This window comes from Bolinopsis microptera, chromosome 13 (genome assembly GCF_026151205.1).
Source record: "Bolinopsis microptera isolate Bmic1 chromosome 13, MBARI_Bmic_1.0, whole genome shotgun sequence".
NCBI classification, from domain to species: Eukaryota; Metazoa; Ctenophora; class Tentaculata; order Lobata; family Bolinopsidae; genus Bolinopsis; species Bolinopsis microptera.
The window spans coordinates 10,627,663-10,645,619 of NC_087084.1; the positions used below are offsets into that span (position 1 = coordinate 10,627,663).

The 17,957-nt window shown below is 37.6% G+C and overlaps 1 protein-coding gene across 2 annotated transcripts in view; it reads left to right on the plus strand.

Moving 5' to 3' along the window:
- LOC134824883 (uncharacterized) overlaps positions 1-17,957 on the plus strand; it is a 63,197-nt gene that overhangs the window by 37,516 nt on the left and 7,724 nt on the right. Inside the window, exons 1-5 of one of the 2 annotated variants that reach the window (XM_063836863.1) lie at positions 10,333-10,407; positions 10,873-11,027; positions 11,444-11,607; positions 11,782-11,936; positions 16,940-17,074. In XM_063836863.1, coding sequence (XP_063692933.1) covers positions 10,351-10,407; positions 10,873-11,027; positions 11,444-11,607; positions 11,782-11,936; positions 16,940-17,074 — 666 coding nt within the window. In that variant the 5' untranslated portion in view covers positions 10,333-10,350. Of the gene's footprint in view, positions 1-10,332; positions 10,408-10,872; positions 11,028-11,443; positions 11,608-11,781; positions 11,937-16,939; positions 17,075-17,957 lie in introns of those variants that run through there. The other variant, XM_063836864.1, reaches the window with a different exon arrangement.

The window sequence follows — 17,957 nt, forward strand, 5'->3', positions numbered from 1 at the left end:
ATATTATAATCTGAATTTGAGATTCCGTGGTCGAATAAATTTTGTTACCTATAATATTATATATATACTAGAAAGCCCGTGGTAACAGGGACGAAGCTAGTAGAATTCTTTGAAAGAAAGTTTTAATCGCATCAAACAATATCCATTCCAACCAAAGATACAGCCGATTTAAATATAAAACACTTTAAACACAACGTAATTATCACAAAACCGATCAAAATGACGTTAAAACAATCTTTGCACGTGCATGTGTGCATTAAAACACCGTTGCTATGGAACCTTTTGGTTGTTACCTAAATTCCTATTTTTCATCTAATTTGCACGTGGGCGGTCGTACGTACATACAGCAGAAATAATTTTCTGAATTATAGTAGAGATATATATATATATATTATATTATGATTGCATAATTTATTGTCACTTTGTTGTATTTCAGTATATAATGTGCATGTGCTCCAACCAAGTGTAGCCAGTCCACACCCTGGTTCCATAATATGAAGGACTTGTTTTAATTGTAAATGAAAAGTTCGATTAAACAATATCAATATGAAAACAGTGCTCCTTTATTAAAACTTCAGTTAAAACTACATGCTACTGCACGGGAACACGACAGTCAGTTATGTAATGGCTAATCTGTAGAGCTTGATGATTAAGGCCAGAGGGGGTATAATCATTTTTCCAGTTTTCACATATTATGTGATAGAGCTACTAAAGACGATCAAGAAAAAAACCGGACCGAAATCTGACCTTGCGTTTTTGAGATATCGTGCGCCAAATATTGAGGTTTACTTGTAATAACATGTAAAACTTTAACTTTAACTTAGAAAAGATAAACCTCCACTTTCGGAAAAGACTGGCCACAGCCAGAAGCTGAAACTTGGCGCAGGTGTTTTTTGGGGTGTCACGCAAAAACGTTATGTTTTAGAATTTTGATTCTTGCCTTAACAAAATGGCAAAATGTGATTTTTGAGATTTTTTCATATTTCAAGAAAAAAGGTAAAAATCAAAATTCTAAAACATAACGTTTTTGCGTGACACCCCAAAAAACACATGTGCCAAGTTTCAGCTCCTGGTTGTGGCCAGTCTTTTCCAAAAGTGGAGGTTTACCTTTTTTGAGTTAAAGTTAAAGTTTTACATGTAATTACAGGTAAACTTCAATATTCGGCGGGCGATATCTCAAAAACGCAACGTCAGATTTCGGCCCGATTTTTTTATTTTTCCCGTCGCCAATAGCTCTATCACATATGTGAAAACTGGAAAAATGATTTTTACCCCCCCCCCCCCCCCCCTTCCGGCCTTAATCGGCCCAGAATGTGCTGCCGGTCTTATGTTGCTCGAGATCATGCTAAGCACTTCAGCAGGCCCAGCCAATATAATTAATTCAGTGTAGTTTTACTGATCACGTGGTGCCCTTATATGGTCAGGTTGTGTTCTGTGTGCCAAGTAGACACATAATAGCTTCATTTAGTCCTTGAAACTTGGTTCTCGATTCTTCTGCCTATTTCAAGCTCTTCTGAAGAGCTCTGAATGATCAGACAACAAACAATTAATTAGTCAATAAAATAATTCTATAGAAATAGGCGGTCTAGTAGCAGAGTAGAGCTCAATCCCTCTTAATTGCAGATCTACCTCTCGTAGTGTATTATTTGTAGATCTACCTCTCATAGTGAATTATTGGTAGATCTACCTCTCGTAGTGTATTATTTGTAGATCTACCTCTCGTAGTGTATTATTTGTAGATCTACCTCTCGTAGTGTATTATTTGTAGATCTACCTCTCATAGTGAATTATTTGTAGATCTACCTCTCATAGTGAATTATTTGTAGATCTACCTCTCGTAGTGTATTATTTGTAGATCTACCTCTCGTAGTGTATTATTTGTAGATCTACCTCTCGTAGTGTATTATTTGTAGATCTACATTCTACCTCTCGTAGTGTATTATTTGTAGATCTACCTCTCGTAGTGTATTATTTGTAGATCTATCTCACGTAACGTGTTAGTTTGGAGATCTACCTCTCGTAGTGTATTATTTGTAGATCTATCTCACGTAACGTGTTAGTTTGGAGATATAGCGGTGGCCCGGTGGACGCCCTTGAATTATCCCCATTAGTATAATATCATATTTTATTATATATTATATTATATACAACACGTTGCGGTGGTGCGATGTTACCTGCCTATTATCCCTATTAAGGTCATATTTTTGAGTGATTGGAACTAGTTCAATGTAACCTATTTCATAAAGTCTCACGTATTACAATTGTGCCCTCTTAATTTTATTGCTGTTTTCTACATTTGCATTAGGTTCTGTTAGTTGTTTGACTATCTCTGGTTTATTTCTAGAAGACTATTTAGTAATTTAGTTATTTAATATCATTTTGGTGAAATATCCTCACTCATTTTCATCACAGAATTGTCTAAGGTTTAAGATCGCTTTCTTTTTTAATTATTCTCAAAATCGTAAATAAGGTTTTGTTCAAGTAGACAGTATCGGTAATGGATTTTAATGGACGGTTACTATAGAAACTATAGCTTGTTCCCTAGCAACAGCTATTTATTACCTTGTGATTGGATTGAACAGCATGACATCACTAAAATTAACATAATTCTGGAAGAAAAAGCAACAGTTTAAGTTTTTACATAATTTACTTTATCACTTATGTAGTATTAGTATTTATGTCTTTCTTCTGGCACTGTTAATTAATAATAATACGGTTTACGGTTAAGTATCGCAAAAATCGAGTTATGGAACAAAATTAGGTGTTTTCATCACATCATTTCTGTATCGCACTTCAAGTTCTGTACCACTCAGTGTCCAGTGATCAGTTGTTTATTGGTCCTACGAAGATATTCTATTCTGCTGAAAATGGAATGTATGTATTAGGACAACATCTAATTAATAATCGAATCCGCACATTTGGATTTTGGGCGTTTAGCGTTTAACTAGAACTTGATATGAAGCGGGTGTGGAAAACCAATAATATCCCAAAATTGAAAGATTCTTCTCTGCGGAAATCTTCCCGGCTCATTAGTATTCCGTTCTGCTAGTTCTCGTTGGACTATGATCTTGGCGTTGAAAGACGATATTTCCGATTGTTATAAAAAATGCAGCTGTTCAAGAATTCACTGGAGTAGATCACATTTGTTGGTAATCCCAGCAAATAGTTAGTATATAATCAAAGGATGACTTTGATGAAATATTTGCAATACTCACTGACCAATTTTACATTTCCAATTTGTAATCATACCATTAGGACCGTTGCTACAGCACTCTTTATGAAATGGTAAATAACTAGTATAGTAACTACTTCTAGTAAAATCAGAAACTAGATTTCTTCGAAAGAGCTCGCAACTGGTTTCCTAGAAACGCCGCTCAGAAGGAAAAATGATCACGCGGGCAAAATAATCACGTGAGCAAAATAATCACGTGTAAGCACATTTTTTACTGTTTACAAGGGATGGAATGGAATGGAATTCTCCGCGGCATCAAGAGATAAACTTGGAAATAAGAAATTATTATGTTGATAAAATTCGGATGACTGAGAAGATAACTTCCGGTCCCTACCCGGCTGTCCTTCCAGCCCCTACTCCCATCTAATTTAATCATAATCTGTTCGTCTGACCATTTTTACCTGAAAATTTCCCCCTTACTCTTAACATTTCAATCCCAATTAAAATAGCAACAGTTTATTACAGCTTTGTTTGTTTGTTTATAGAACCCGTCCACAATCTCGTATCGGAAAATGACTAAACTCAGTTCTGAGCGTGAATACGGGTGGTATTTCAGCTTTAAGTGCTCTTTAAAATCGGCCATAAATGTATTGGAATAGAGTTAAAGGACTGTTTGCTTGAAGTAATAATAGACGGTTTCGTGTTGAAAACTGTGCTCAAAACAAAATGTGCTAGAATTAAATGAAATTGGGAAACAGAAGGTGAAGAATGTAAAACATCGAACAAAGTCCTCGGATCCAAGTGTGCGACGCTTCTTCTAGAAAAAAAAAACAAATATTTGCGAGAAGAATAAATCGTAGCCTATTAAACTTGACTAATGTGGCGAGTTATTCTAAATTGTAGTCCAGTGCACTGTATATCTCAATTTGGATACCTTCATATTTACATACCTGTATGTTTACATATCTGCACCACTCTACACTGCCCACCATAACCACATATTATGCAACTAGTTAGAAAATGCATGACTGGAGGCTACAACTTGTGCTTTCTGTAGAAATGAGAATCACCGCAAAAAATGGTTTTACATTGTTCATTCGCCGACATATCCATCTGATCACAGTTTATAAAATCTATATATATTATACGCCTTATGAAAAATTTAATATGTTGTATTACTTGATATGATGACTGTACAACCATAGGTTGTGTCTTGTGTAATACGCTAGAGTGGAGTTAATTTATAGGGCCCCATCACCTGTGTGTGTGTGTGTGTGTGTGTGTGTGTGTGTGTGTGTGTGTGTGTGTGTGTGTGTGTGTTTGTGTGTTTGTGTGTGTGATAGTCTGTGTGAGTATGACGTGTGGCTGTGTGTGACTTGTTTGTGATATGTAGCGGTCTGTGTGTGATGTGTGATTGTCTGTGAGGTTGTCTGTGTGCTCTGTGGAGGTCTGTGTATGATGTGTGCTGGTAATTACAGAGTAATGACGGAGGTAACTCTCCTGTTTCCGTAGAAAGTTTGTGCGAGTTCTGCGGAACATCAACCGAGAGAGAATATTGGTCTCTCTCTCACTCTCTCTCTCTCTCTCTCTCACTCTCTCTCTCTCGCCATGTTAAGTATACTCTCTCTCAGACTCACTCTCTCTCTTGCTCTTTGTTGAGTTCTGTTTTGTCAGTTCTCCTTTCTTTCTGTGGAACTTTCTTGAATGTTCCGTACTTGTTTTGTTATAGCTACTTGATACTTCAGTGTTTTGCTGTGTTTATTACATGACGCTACTGCTACTACCAGTTTTAAGAAGACCTACCTTAGCAGACTAGTAACTGCAGTTACTCTGCTGCTCTTGTTCTGCTTTTGGCTTTCGGAATGTTGAGATCAGTTAAACACTAATTATTTACTTTTGTTAAATATGTTGCCACGTTTTAGCTGACATTTGTTGTTAACTATTTCAACATGTTAACATTTGTCGTATTTTTATCGTCCGTCTTCTCTTCATGACAGTTATATTATGATACTCATGTCTCATCGACACTGATGCTTCCCTCTCCCAGTATTACTGCATATATTGCTACATTGTACAGTACCTGTTAGCAGCGTCTTGCAACTTAGTATCTTTAGTATACGCAACCTGTTATTCGTACAGACCTCGTCGCTAGCCTTTTTTAACTGAAACTTTTCTCACTTAAGAGAAGATATGCTGTTAAAACGCTAATACAAGACTTTGTCGAAGGACAAAAACCATTATATCAGAGGTATCAAATATTTGAAATGTCGCAATAAATATGAAAAATGTGGGCACGTAGCCAAGAATTGAACTCCACGTACACAGATTTGTATCATCACTGTACACACTGTACACACTGTATACACTGTAGTGGTATACATATCCATTTCATTATTAGTCCACTAATACAATCTCATTATCTCATGTTTCATGTCACCTAGAGTATTACCCACTTATAACCTATCAAGTGTGTGCGAGTGTATGATTGTTAAGGGTTTATAATTATACAGTGTCTGGGTAATTCAGGGATAATTTATGAAAATGTTCAAAAGTAATGCAAAATTTTTGTGCTACTAAATGTAAGAATTGATTTAGTAAAATTGATAATCAAACATAAAGATGAACCATTAAATAATTACATAGACCATTAAATAATTAGCCCAATAATTAAATAATTTACTGACTAATTAAATAATTATCTGTATAATTGACAGAGCTGCCTGGATAATTACAGATCTAGCTGAACAATAACGTAAAACACCTCATAATTATGTAATACAGGCAGTGTCTCCAGGCGTCTGTAAAATGTAAATACGCCAGTTTTGCTTGCAACATAACGTAATGCCCAGTTATATCTTTGAGTCGCTAATTTCGTACTTGGGAGAGGCAGGAACAGGAACCATTTGAAATATTACCTAGGAACCAATATTACGTGTTTTATTACGCTATTCAGACGCACTGGGGGAACCACTACCATTACCTTGGAACCAATATTACGTGTTTTATTACGCTATTCAGACGCACTGGGGGAACCACTACCATTACCTTGGAACCAATATTACGTGTTTTATTACGCTATTCAGACGCACTGGGGGAACCCCTACCGTCTACCATTACCTTGGAACCAATATTACGTGTTTTATTACGCTATTCAGACGCACTGGGGAACCACTACCATTACCTTGGAACCAATATTACGTGTTTTATTACGCTATTCAGACGCACTTGGGAACCACTACCATTACCTTGGAACCAATATTACGTGTTTTATTACGCTATTCAGACGCACTGGGGGAACCACTTTTACGTTATTCAGTAGGAATTCTACTAAGGTGGGGCCATTTCTAGAAATCTAGAAAGATATCTACATATTATATTCTAATGATTAGTTGTTGCTTGGTTTCCCATATATTTCTGCATAAACGTGAAGGAGGAAAGAGAGCCGGGTTACCAGTGCTACGTCACAACTCACGTCACATCACGTGTCACAGATCACGTGTCACAGATCACGTTACGTTACAAACACTATTAATGAACTTGGAAGCTTATAAAAACACACTTTTTAGTAGCATAAAGTAGTTTTTGTCAGATATTTAACCTTTTATTGATGCATGTCTATTGAAATATACCAACAGTTGAAATATATTTATCTTGCAGTTGCAGTTCTTCCGACCTGATAACTATTGCTAGTTGTTATCCCAATACTGATAGTTGGATATATATCCGGTTGTAATCCCCAGTTGTTTCACAGAATCTCGCGGAGTAACCTCTCAACTCTCAACTCTTTATACAGTTTCCCAGCTACAACTAAAGAGCTCTTTATTACTTGAGAGCCAGTATTATCATTGTAAAGGGACCACCACATCTCGCTTATTCTTTATAACTCTGTCTTGAAGTGGTTGTTTCTCGAGCTCTGTTGAACCTGCGCACTTTTTCTCAAGAACAAATATGATGTTTGAAAATAAATCTGTACGCGCTAAATTTCACGCGCTTTTACAAAGTGCGTGAAAAGATAAACGACCATGATCACCTTTTTCAAAAAGCCCTAAAACGTTTAGCGGTTATCAAACTCCCCGCCTTCCACTTACATACCAGACAAGTGTCGGGCAGTTGGCAGCCTCTGCCTCCCCCTAACTAGCACACTGCGATAAAGCACTCGGACACCCGGTTTTCTGGGGAAGTGAAGCAATGGGGGTGTTTGATGAATTTAGCTGAATGTCCGCTTCTTCGGAACTCACCCACTTACCTTCACGGCTCCGTCACCCAATCTGCAGAATTCTACCTCTCAAATCTAATGTGAGACTTCATAAATCTAATGACACTCCAAAAGCTAAAGCTTGATAAACAGTATTAAATTTCTTATTTTGGATTCCTCCGAAAGTGCAATTAAGTCACGTGGTGAGACCCAGGGTCGGGTCTAATTTCCCGGTTACATGGGCCCTGGTTGTTAGTTCTGTTTCATCGTGCTGGTTTCATCTCTTGTCACACACAGTAGATGGTTTTTGTTGCTAGTTTCCTCTTTTCTCTCCATTTTCCAGCTCCATGAATTCTTCTCAGCTTCTTTTAGCGACATTAATATTCTGTACGTGGTCCGTGGTCGCCACTTCAAATAAAAGGAGACCAGGTTGTTTCTTTTCATTAGTCAATGTTTTAATGTATTAATATTTCAGTTCTTTTTTTCTCTCTGGTTCTACACCAACACATCTCGTCCATTGTTACAATAAACAATGTTCTTTACGGAGTTATAGACAACTTGTGTAACAGTCTAACAATATGTGTGCAGTTAGAATACACCATCCCATGAGAATTGAGAGACTGTAGAGGCCTGGTTCCATGGTTGAGGCCAGGACACGTGATATGGGCCAGGGCCTACATTAATTCAACTCTCAGAATTCTCTTTTGTGTCACGTGGGCCTTTTTTGAGTTACACTCAATTGCTCCCTCTCCTCTTTGTTTAGACGTTCCCATTCTCTAGGGAACTCTTTCAGTTACTTTTCTCGCTGGTTTTACATGGCCTCTTGTTTTATATCACTTTGTTATAGTGATAACAGTTACCCCGTTCCGTGCGAGAGGTATGGGTGGAAGTTGTTGTGAACTTATTTTTAAGTCTAGAAAAAGTTTACAATAAGTTTTATTGTTGATATATGTTCAGACGAATACGACATAACAAAGGTCCGACGGAATAATAATAATTAATTATTTTACTGAAATTCTGTAACTGCTAGATTTGAGGCAGGTTTGTAGTTCTTCAGAAAGTTAATTCCTGAATGTCCCTATAATACCGTGTCCAATAACGCCGCTTAGTGTTAGTAAAGTACGGTATCATAGCTTCTTAGGGTCTTATCATACGGCATATCAATTATATTAATAATCTGAATTCCGTATAGTAATTAATCTTTCCAAAACTCTAAGAATTACTTCAACACTTCTGAATTGTATGTTTCGTTTTTCACTCTCCTGATTGGGTCGATCATGATTGATTACTAGGGAGGGCAGCATCCAAGAAGCCCGACCCAGTCCATGGATTTCGTTCAGTAGACAGTAGAGCACCATGCCAGGAATTGGAATATTTGTTGTTGTTAATCATAATGGTGATTGATAATACTCCACATAGATAGAATGACTTATATACCACATTTTAATCGTAATCTTTAATTTCATTCAGCAATTTACTACGTTACAATTAATGCTAGTCGTAACTAATAGCATCCAAGATACTATTCATTCCATCATGTCAATGTCATAAGTAGACTGGTATGCCCACATCCAGAAATATTTAAATTTCCTCGCTGTTCAATGTTTCTCCCCTAGAAATTTTCTCATGCCCTGAAAGGTCATCTAAAAATTTCCTCTTTGGACATCATATAAAATCCAAAATTTCCTCGCAGATTATTTGGCATTCCACCGCTTTTCTGATTGGTGAACGTAAAATTATCTGCTAACCATCATGTCATAAGTAGCCCGAAGTAAATACTATCCACTCACTTATTAAATAAAAGTTCTAAACAAGGGATAGCTAAAAAGAACGCCCAAGTCGAATATTTCCCTAAAACAAATAACTTAATGTCAAAAATTTCTCTTGTCAAATGCTAAATTACGGAGATAGTAGACATCAAACAAACACTGATTAGGCTAGACGTTATAACTAGCAATAAGGTGAAAAGTATCTGTAAATTGTTAAACTAAAATACTTACTTTGAAGTAATTAGTTTAACATTTGTAGATACTTTTCGCTTCTGAATTATATTACAAAACTTAATAGTTACATAACCCGAACCGCAACAAACACTGGTTAATATTAGGCTAGACGTTATAACTAGCAATAAGGTGAAAAGTATCTGCAAATGTTAAACTAAAATACTTACTTTAAAGTTACTAGTTTAACATTTGTAGATACTTTTTGCTTCTGAATTATATTACAAAACGTAATAGTTGGTCTGGATTTATTACATGAATTTCCTCCACATACCGGGGCTTGGTGCCGGGATCACATCGGTGGTAATTAAATAAAAATATACACAATCATAATCACATAACAATATAAAATTTTCATTTGTCATATTTGGTTAAAAAGTGTTATTTCAAGTTCATTTACCCCAACTTCCAAGCTATTTTGGGATGTTGTTTATGCTTCTGATATTATATATTTTTATAATATAATGTCGGAAAGTTTTGATAATAAGGTTTCCTGCCCGGAAACGATGCATAACTGCATTTAACAGATACTTAATCACAATTAAACAAGCCCCGGCGATAGGCCACACTACCGCCACATCAGTGCACACTGTAGAGGACTGAGGGGCTTGTTTTTAGGACGCAGTCACTGTGCTTTTCATCAACTTTATTGTAATTTACGGCTTCTCTTCTTATATTAATACTCTCTATACTTGAATTCAGTATGCTTACAATGCTTACAATGCTTACAATGCTTACAATTGAATTTGCGAATAAACACATACAAGCAGTATATTTATTATTTATTTATTATCTTAAGAACCGGGAAATGTTCATTGTTCAATAAACATTCAAATCACATACTTAAATAAGATTTTTATTATTGGCGCTTTACTTCTTATTCTTAAATGGATACATCGAGATTTTGTCAGAATTTGCATTGCCCTTTGATGTCGACGATTTTATTATCAAACCATTTGAACAAGTATCTTGTAGCACTGCAAATGATAGAGCACATCTATTTCGAGCTAGAATGCGACTGCTCCCCTAACTTTGAGGAGGTAAGTTTAAAATAAAATTCGTAATATATACATATTTAATAAAAACACGATATACATAATTTATTAATTATTAATGGTATGTGTACAATATGTGAGGCTAATATGTGGGCTTTAAAGATAAAGGTCGATTTAAAACTGTAAGCTTGATTTATGATCGTATTGATAAGGATAAAGATAAGCTAATTTAGTAAGACTAGCTTATTGACAAGTTAGCTGAATTGCTCGCTGCTAACTTTAGCAAGAATTCTTAGAACTGTCAAGATTAGATAGGAAACATTCCGACGAAATTCTGAAGAAATCTGGAAACGAATACGTAACGATAAATTTGGCATGATGAACGAAATGGCCACCAAAAACTCAAACAAACGATTTGAAACAATTTGTGTGACACGTGGCTTAATGTCCCTTCCTGTGTGACGTCACGTGACGTCAAGTCAGGTGATTTGCTAACACGTGGTGTTTCAGGACAAAGGAGGACACCTAGAATACTCCCGTGTAATGTGTTACAACGACCTGTCCAGAGGAGACGCTGAGGACTTCCTAAGAGGACTTCCAGCCGGCTCTTATCTTGTCAGACCCTGCTCCGATAAGGCGGGAAATAAACTATCTTTATCAGTCGTGTGAGTACATCCTTACACAAACAATTCTAATACTCCTCTTCTTCTCACTTCATGCTCCTTCTTTATTTTCCTCTTCTTCTCACTTCATGCTCCTTCTTTATTCTCCTCTTCTCACTTCATGCTCCTTCTTTATTTTCCTCTTTTCAATTCATGCTTCTTCTTTATTTTCCTCTTCTTCTCACTTCATGCTCTTTCTTTATTTTCCTCTTCTTCTCACTTCATGCTCCTTCTTTATTTTCCTTTTCTCACTTCATGCTCCTTCTTTATATTCCTCTTCTCACTTCATACTTCTTCTTTATTTTCCTCTTCTTCTCACTTCATGCTCCTTCTTTAGTTTCCTCTACTCCTCACACCTTGTTCCTTTATTTTCCTCTACTCCTCACTGAATCCTACAATCCTGACACCCTCTATTTCAGGAGTGAAGAGAGTGGGCCTCTGAACCACTACCTTATAAGACTAGATAACGGCTACAAACTTGAAGGAAGACATGACAGATTCTGCTGCTTAAAGAGCTTTCTTAAAGCACATTCTCAGTATTACCTGGGATTACAAGTCAAACTTAGGATACCCATCTTCTCCAGTGAGTAATTTACTAGTAATACTTGGAAACCAGTGTATTTTACTGTTAAGTAATTAGGTTACCTCGTATAAATCAATTTAGTGTACAATGTATACGTGTACACTATAAACTGTACACTGTGTACGTTTTGTTTTAGAACTCTTCCTTTAAACGTTTCTAACAGTGTTATTCAAGGATCGCTGTTTCACATGATAGAGATCTGGGAGTATGAAACTAGCCGGAGCAGGTGGGAAGGCTTCTCACAAGAACAAACATACAGACTAGCTACTCTCCGCAAGACCATCAACCCTGTACACACATTCGAGGACGGATCTACTGTTAATGTAAAGGTAAGTTTCACCATTTTAATGAAGGTCTACTTAATGTAAAGGTAAGTAATGAAGATCTATTGCTTTGCTGTTTCCATTGCTGTGTGCTAGTCGTATTGGATGTAATTAAACTGTGTTAACTTATGAAATATTTCAAAATTTGTCTTCTTCTCGTATCATATCATAAGTAGTCCTGCCCGGCTGCCCTATTTCTGCGTAGAGGTCTTCTTAGATAGTAGATATTATTACCTAGTACAGTACAGCTGGTAGATGATACCCGGTACAGCTGGTAGATATTACCCGGTACAGCTGGTAGATGATACCTAGTACAGCTGGTAGATGATACCTAGTACAGCTGGTAGATGATACCTAGTACAGCTGGTAGATGATACCTAGTACAGCTGGTAGATGATACCCGGTACAGCTGGTAGATGATACCTAGTACAGCTGGTAGATGATACCTAGTACAGCTGGTAGATGATACCTAGTACAGCTGGTAGATGATACCTAGTACAGCTGGTAGATGATACCTAGTACAGCTGGTAGATGATACCCGGTACAGCTGGTAGATGATACCCGGTACATCTGGTAGATGATACCCGGTACAGCTGGTAGATATTACCCGGTACAGCTGGTAGATGATACCTAGTACAGCTGGTAGATGATACCCGGTACAGCTGGTAGATGATACCCGGTACAGCTGGTAGATGATACCCGGTACAGCTGGTAGATGATACCTAGTACAGCTGGTAGATGATACCTAGTACAGCTGGTAGATGATACCTAGTACAGCTGGTAGATGATACCCGGTACAGCTGGTAGATGATACCCGGTACAGCTGGTAGATGATACCCGGTACAGCTGGTAGATGATACCCGGTACAGCTGGTAGATGATACCCGGTACAGCTGGTAGATATTACCCGGTACAGCTGGTAGATGATACCTAGTACAGCTGGTAGATGATACCTAGTACAGCTGGTAGATGATACCCGGTACAGCTGGTAGATATTACCCGGTACTGCTGGTAGATGATACCTAGTAGAGCTGGTAGATGATACCCGGTACAGCTGGTACCCATTACCATTCATCATATTCCCTGAAATGCTCCACAATTCTTCACCCGCAATTAACAAATTGTGATGTAAGATTGCTCTCTATGTTATAATGTTACGTTCTCTTTAAATTCTTTATTATGTTCCCTATATATTTTTTTATACAGGGTGGGCCAAAAGTCAGTGTGCAAACGTTGGGTCTTATACCTCCGCCGTGTTTTATATTTGAGAGCTGTTGCTTTGCAGATGGCATACTGTACTTACTGGTTCGAGGATTCCGTCGTCAAAATTTGAAAATTCGAATATTTTAGACCACGCCCATTCAATATTAAAACACCTATATTGTTTTCTCTGAACATGATGAACGCCTAATTTTTTCAGAGACGGTAGATTATCAAATGTTGCATATGATCTGAAAACATGAGGCAAAACGGATTAGAAATGACGAAGTTATCAAGCATTTTGTGTATCTCGTTAACAAAATTGACTGGGTGATTATGTGACACCGTGACACGACACCTTAATTGGGCACCCTTAACAATTCCCATAATGTTTAACGAGGTAGTTAACGGGGTCACCTTATCACGTGATTAGGTAAACCAATCACCTGATCACACGTAATGAATAAACTCGTTATGCTTCATATCTCGGTCATCTGAGAAGCTACAGTTCTAATTCTTTCAGGACAAACGTAATTCGAATGGCCAAACACAATTCAATAACATTTAGCTTGATCCGACTATCCAAACTATCAAATAAATGTGAAAATGAACCTCCATTTGAAAAAAATGAACGCGAATATTTTTCGAGTTGACAATTTCCTCGAACCAGTGGTGGTACTAAGTCATACCAGAAGGAATTATTTCAATTGGGCACTCAGTGACTGAGCTATTAAGGCCAACGTTTGCACACTGACTTTTGGCCCACCCTGTATAATATTTGGTGTATACCCTCTCTCTCTTTATATAATATTCTCTCTGAGCTCTCTCTCTATATGATATTCTCTCTCGCTCAGCTCTCTCTCTCTCTCTCTCTCTCTCTGTATGTACTGCTCTACAATTCACCTAATTCTTTCTCCGTCTCTCAGTAACCGCGTCACTAGATTCTGCAGAAGCAGAATTCGTCGAAATAACTGTTCTATCTGGTAAAAGTGGACAAGTCACCGGCTTCTCCAGAAGACGCGGTCTACTGATTTTAAATAGTCATAAGTCATTCCAGCTCACAACGCACTGTTCGTATTTCTGTGGAAATATTAAGATGTCTGGTGCTACCAGCCGTTCTCAAGTCAAAACTGCGTACCGGATTATGTTTATATATTCCGGTTTATATTTATATATTTACATATATATTATATATTCCGGTACGCGGTTTTGATTTATATACGCGGTTTTAATGAAACACGGCTGCTTTTTCTAGAACGAACTAAATATTTATAATTTAGTTCGAGACATATTTATGTTTGACATAATTCCGGTGACCTAAATGATTTGGGAACGAAAATATGGGAATTTTTTCCAAAAACCGCCACATTTCGTACCCCACATTTCGTTCCCCAAATCATGGTATATGGGGAATTTTTTCATCTCCTTATTTTACAAAAATGAAACCCACTATTTGAGAAAATTAAATACAAAGATATTCTCTGATAAGCTGTTTCATCTTGTAAACAATTTCTCCGGAGCCTTTGAAAATTAGCCTCAACTTAACTTCTAATTCACCAAAAGGTATAGGAAACCGACGGTGTCTGTAATCTTCCACTACTCCTGAAATTTCACCGCCGTGGCCAATATAGTAGTGACAGAGCTTGCTTACTTTTAATCATAATGGAACGTGTCCCTTAAGTTGAAAGTCCTTAAGATCCTATGGTCCAGATTAGAAGTAAGGGTAAATGTAAAGGTCTTTTGAGAATAAAGCCTTAATAAGGGCCCTAATGTCCTGGTTACAGGTTACAGGTTACAGTGAGGGCCCTAATGTCCTGGTTACAGGTTACAGTGAGGGCCCTAATGTCCTGGTTACAGGTTACAGTGAGGGCCCTAATGTCCTGGTTACAGGTTACAGTGAGGGCCCTAATGTCCTGGTTACAGGTTACAGTGAGGGCCCTAATGTCCTGGTTACAGGTTACAGTGAGGGCCCTAATGTCCTGGTTACAGGTTACAGTGAGGGCCCTAATGTACTGGTTACAGGTTACAGTGAGGGCCCTAATGTTCTGGTTACAGGTTACAGTGAGGGCCCTAATGTCCAGGTTACAGGTTACAGTGAGGGCCCTAATGTCCTGGTTACAGGTTACAGTGAGGGCCCTAATGTCCTGGTTACAGGTTACAGTGAGGGCCCTTATGTCCTGGTTACAGGTTACAGTGAGGGCCCTAATGTCCTGGTTACAGGTTACAGTGAGGGCCCTAATGTACTGGTTACAGGTTACAGTGAGGGCCCTAATGTACTGGTTACAGGTTACAGGTTACAGTGAGGGCCCTAATGTACTGGTTACAGGTTACAGTGAGGGCCCTAATGTCCTGGTTACAGGTTACAGTGAGGGCCCTAATGTACTGGTTACAGGTTACAAGTAACATAACCTCCGGGGGGCGGAGTTAAACTCCCTCATTTCCACAGCTTCATTTCAACACGTGTTTGTGAGAATTGAATTACCACGTACCACGTACCATGCTGTGAGATCTATTCAATACAACACACATCTCTTAAAACAGCCACTCTCTCTCTGAGAGAGAGCAACACTTGCCTTATCACATACCGCGCTGGACTAACCATCTCTTATATCTGTAATAACACATACGCAGCAATTATAATGGCAACTACTATCCCACCATGATTAGTACATTGTGTGGTGTACGCGTGTACGTGTTTTAACAAATATATGCGTGTTTTAAAATATACGTACGTGTTTTAACAAATATGCTGCACGTGTGTACGTGTTGTAGTGTTGCACGGTGGGGTTCCACATTCCCTATTTACCCACACTGTTGGTTACACGGGATAGCGGGTCAAATTAACATATTGTAAGGAATTACACAATACACATTAATCAAGGTAAGGTCTTTTCATCATGTGGCCATGTTGCCTCAAAATACGGTAACCGCTTGAATCTGATGTTATAACTAATGAGATCCTAGACTAATAGTAGAAATCTAAATAGTTTTGATAGACGGGGCCGGTGTACGGGGTTCCACAGTGTCTGGCTGTATTTTATTTCTGATTACTATAACAATACACCATGCACTTGTTACACCAACGGTGAACCATGTAACAGGCTACTAGTAAGGATAAGAGCCAGTTGTTGTGGCACGTGACAGTGATTCGAGGATTTGATTGGTCACTGCTGGAAACCGATTGGTTAATCTCTGTCACGTGTCTGTCATGTGCCTGGAAAAATGCTCGAATATTTTCTGTCTGTACTCAAAACACAGTTTTACTGATGAGATATTTAAAGTTACATACCTCAGAGATCTCTTGACTGAGGTTGGCTGTATAATGTACAGTGTATACCTGTATATACAGTGTATACGGTCACTGTGTTCTGTGTTGCCAGTTTACACAGAACAATGGTATAAAATTAAATAATTATTCCACTATTAGATAATTATTCAAACTAACCGGTTGGCATATATTAATGTATCCAGGGCAGTGGATCTATAACAATATTTTATGAGCTAATTTAAACTGTCACGTTTAAACATATCTCACCATTTGCCCTAGAACAAGAACTACCACAACCATCATTTTCCTACCCCAGTATTTGCTTTAATGGGGTTATAATATTCTAAATACTAGTGTAACCCGTGTCTACGGCCGGAGATTCATTATCGCATTTGCAAAAGTTTAAACGGTGCAAAAGTATGCAGTCGCTGATCAGTCGAAACCGGCCCCATTAGAGTAAATTTAATAATAATTCTAATATTCTAAATATTGCAATTGGGCCCCTTTATATTATATTTGTTTAAAACCCTCCTCTGTTTCAGTTAGGAACGCGGGAAGTTCCCTGTATATACGGGAAACAAATACAGAACGTGAGAATGAGATACGTGTACGGCTTATGTGACAGATGTACTCTCAAAACTATACATCCCATACTAAAACACTCCCACCATACCAGAGTGAGTTGTTGTGGTTACTATCATTACGGTTACTATCGTTACGGTTACTATCGTTACGGTTACCATCGTTACGGTTACTATCGTTACGGTTACTATCTTAACGGTTACTATCGTTACGGTTACTATCGTTACGGTTAATATCGTTACGGTTACTATAGTTACGGTTACTATCGTTACGGTTACTATCGTTACGGTTACTATCGTTACGGTTACTATCGTTACGGTTACTATCGTTACGGTTAATATCGTTACGGTTACTATAGTTACGGTTACTATCGTTACGGTTACTATCGTTACGGTTACTATCGTTACGGTTACTATCGTTACGGTTACTATCGTTACGGTTACTATCGTTACGGTTACTATCGTTACGGTTACTATCGTTACGGTTACTATCGTTACGGTTACTATAGTTACGGTTACTATCGTTACGGTTACTATCGTTACGGTTACTATCGTTACAGTTACTATCGTTACAGTTACTATCGTTACAGTTACTATCGTTACATTTACTATCGTTACAGTTACTATCGTTACAGTTACTATCGTTACAGTTACTATCGTTACAGTTACTTTCGTTACAGTTACTATCGTTACAGTTACTATCGTTACAGTTACTATCGTTACAGTTACTATCGTTACAGTTACTATTGTTACCGTTACAGTTACTATCGTTACAGTTACCATCTTTACGGTTACTATATTTACAGATACTATATTTACAGATACTCATTTACAAATTGTTTATTAAATACTTTTTAAATGTTTAAATAGTTTTCAAATTTTACTGAGTTCAGCAATAAATGATCAAAAAATGTTGTACGGGTGAAACGTGGAAACTTTCCTGGTGTTAAAAAACAATTTTTTAAACTGGTCTGTGGTT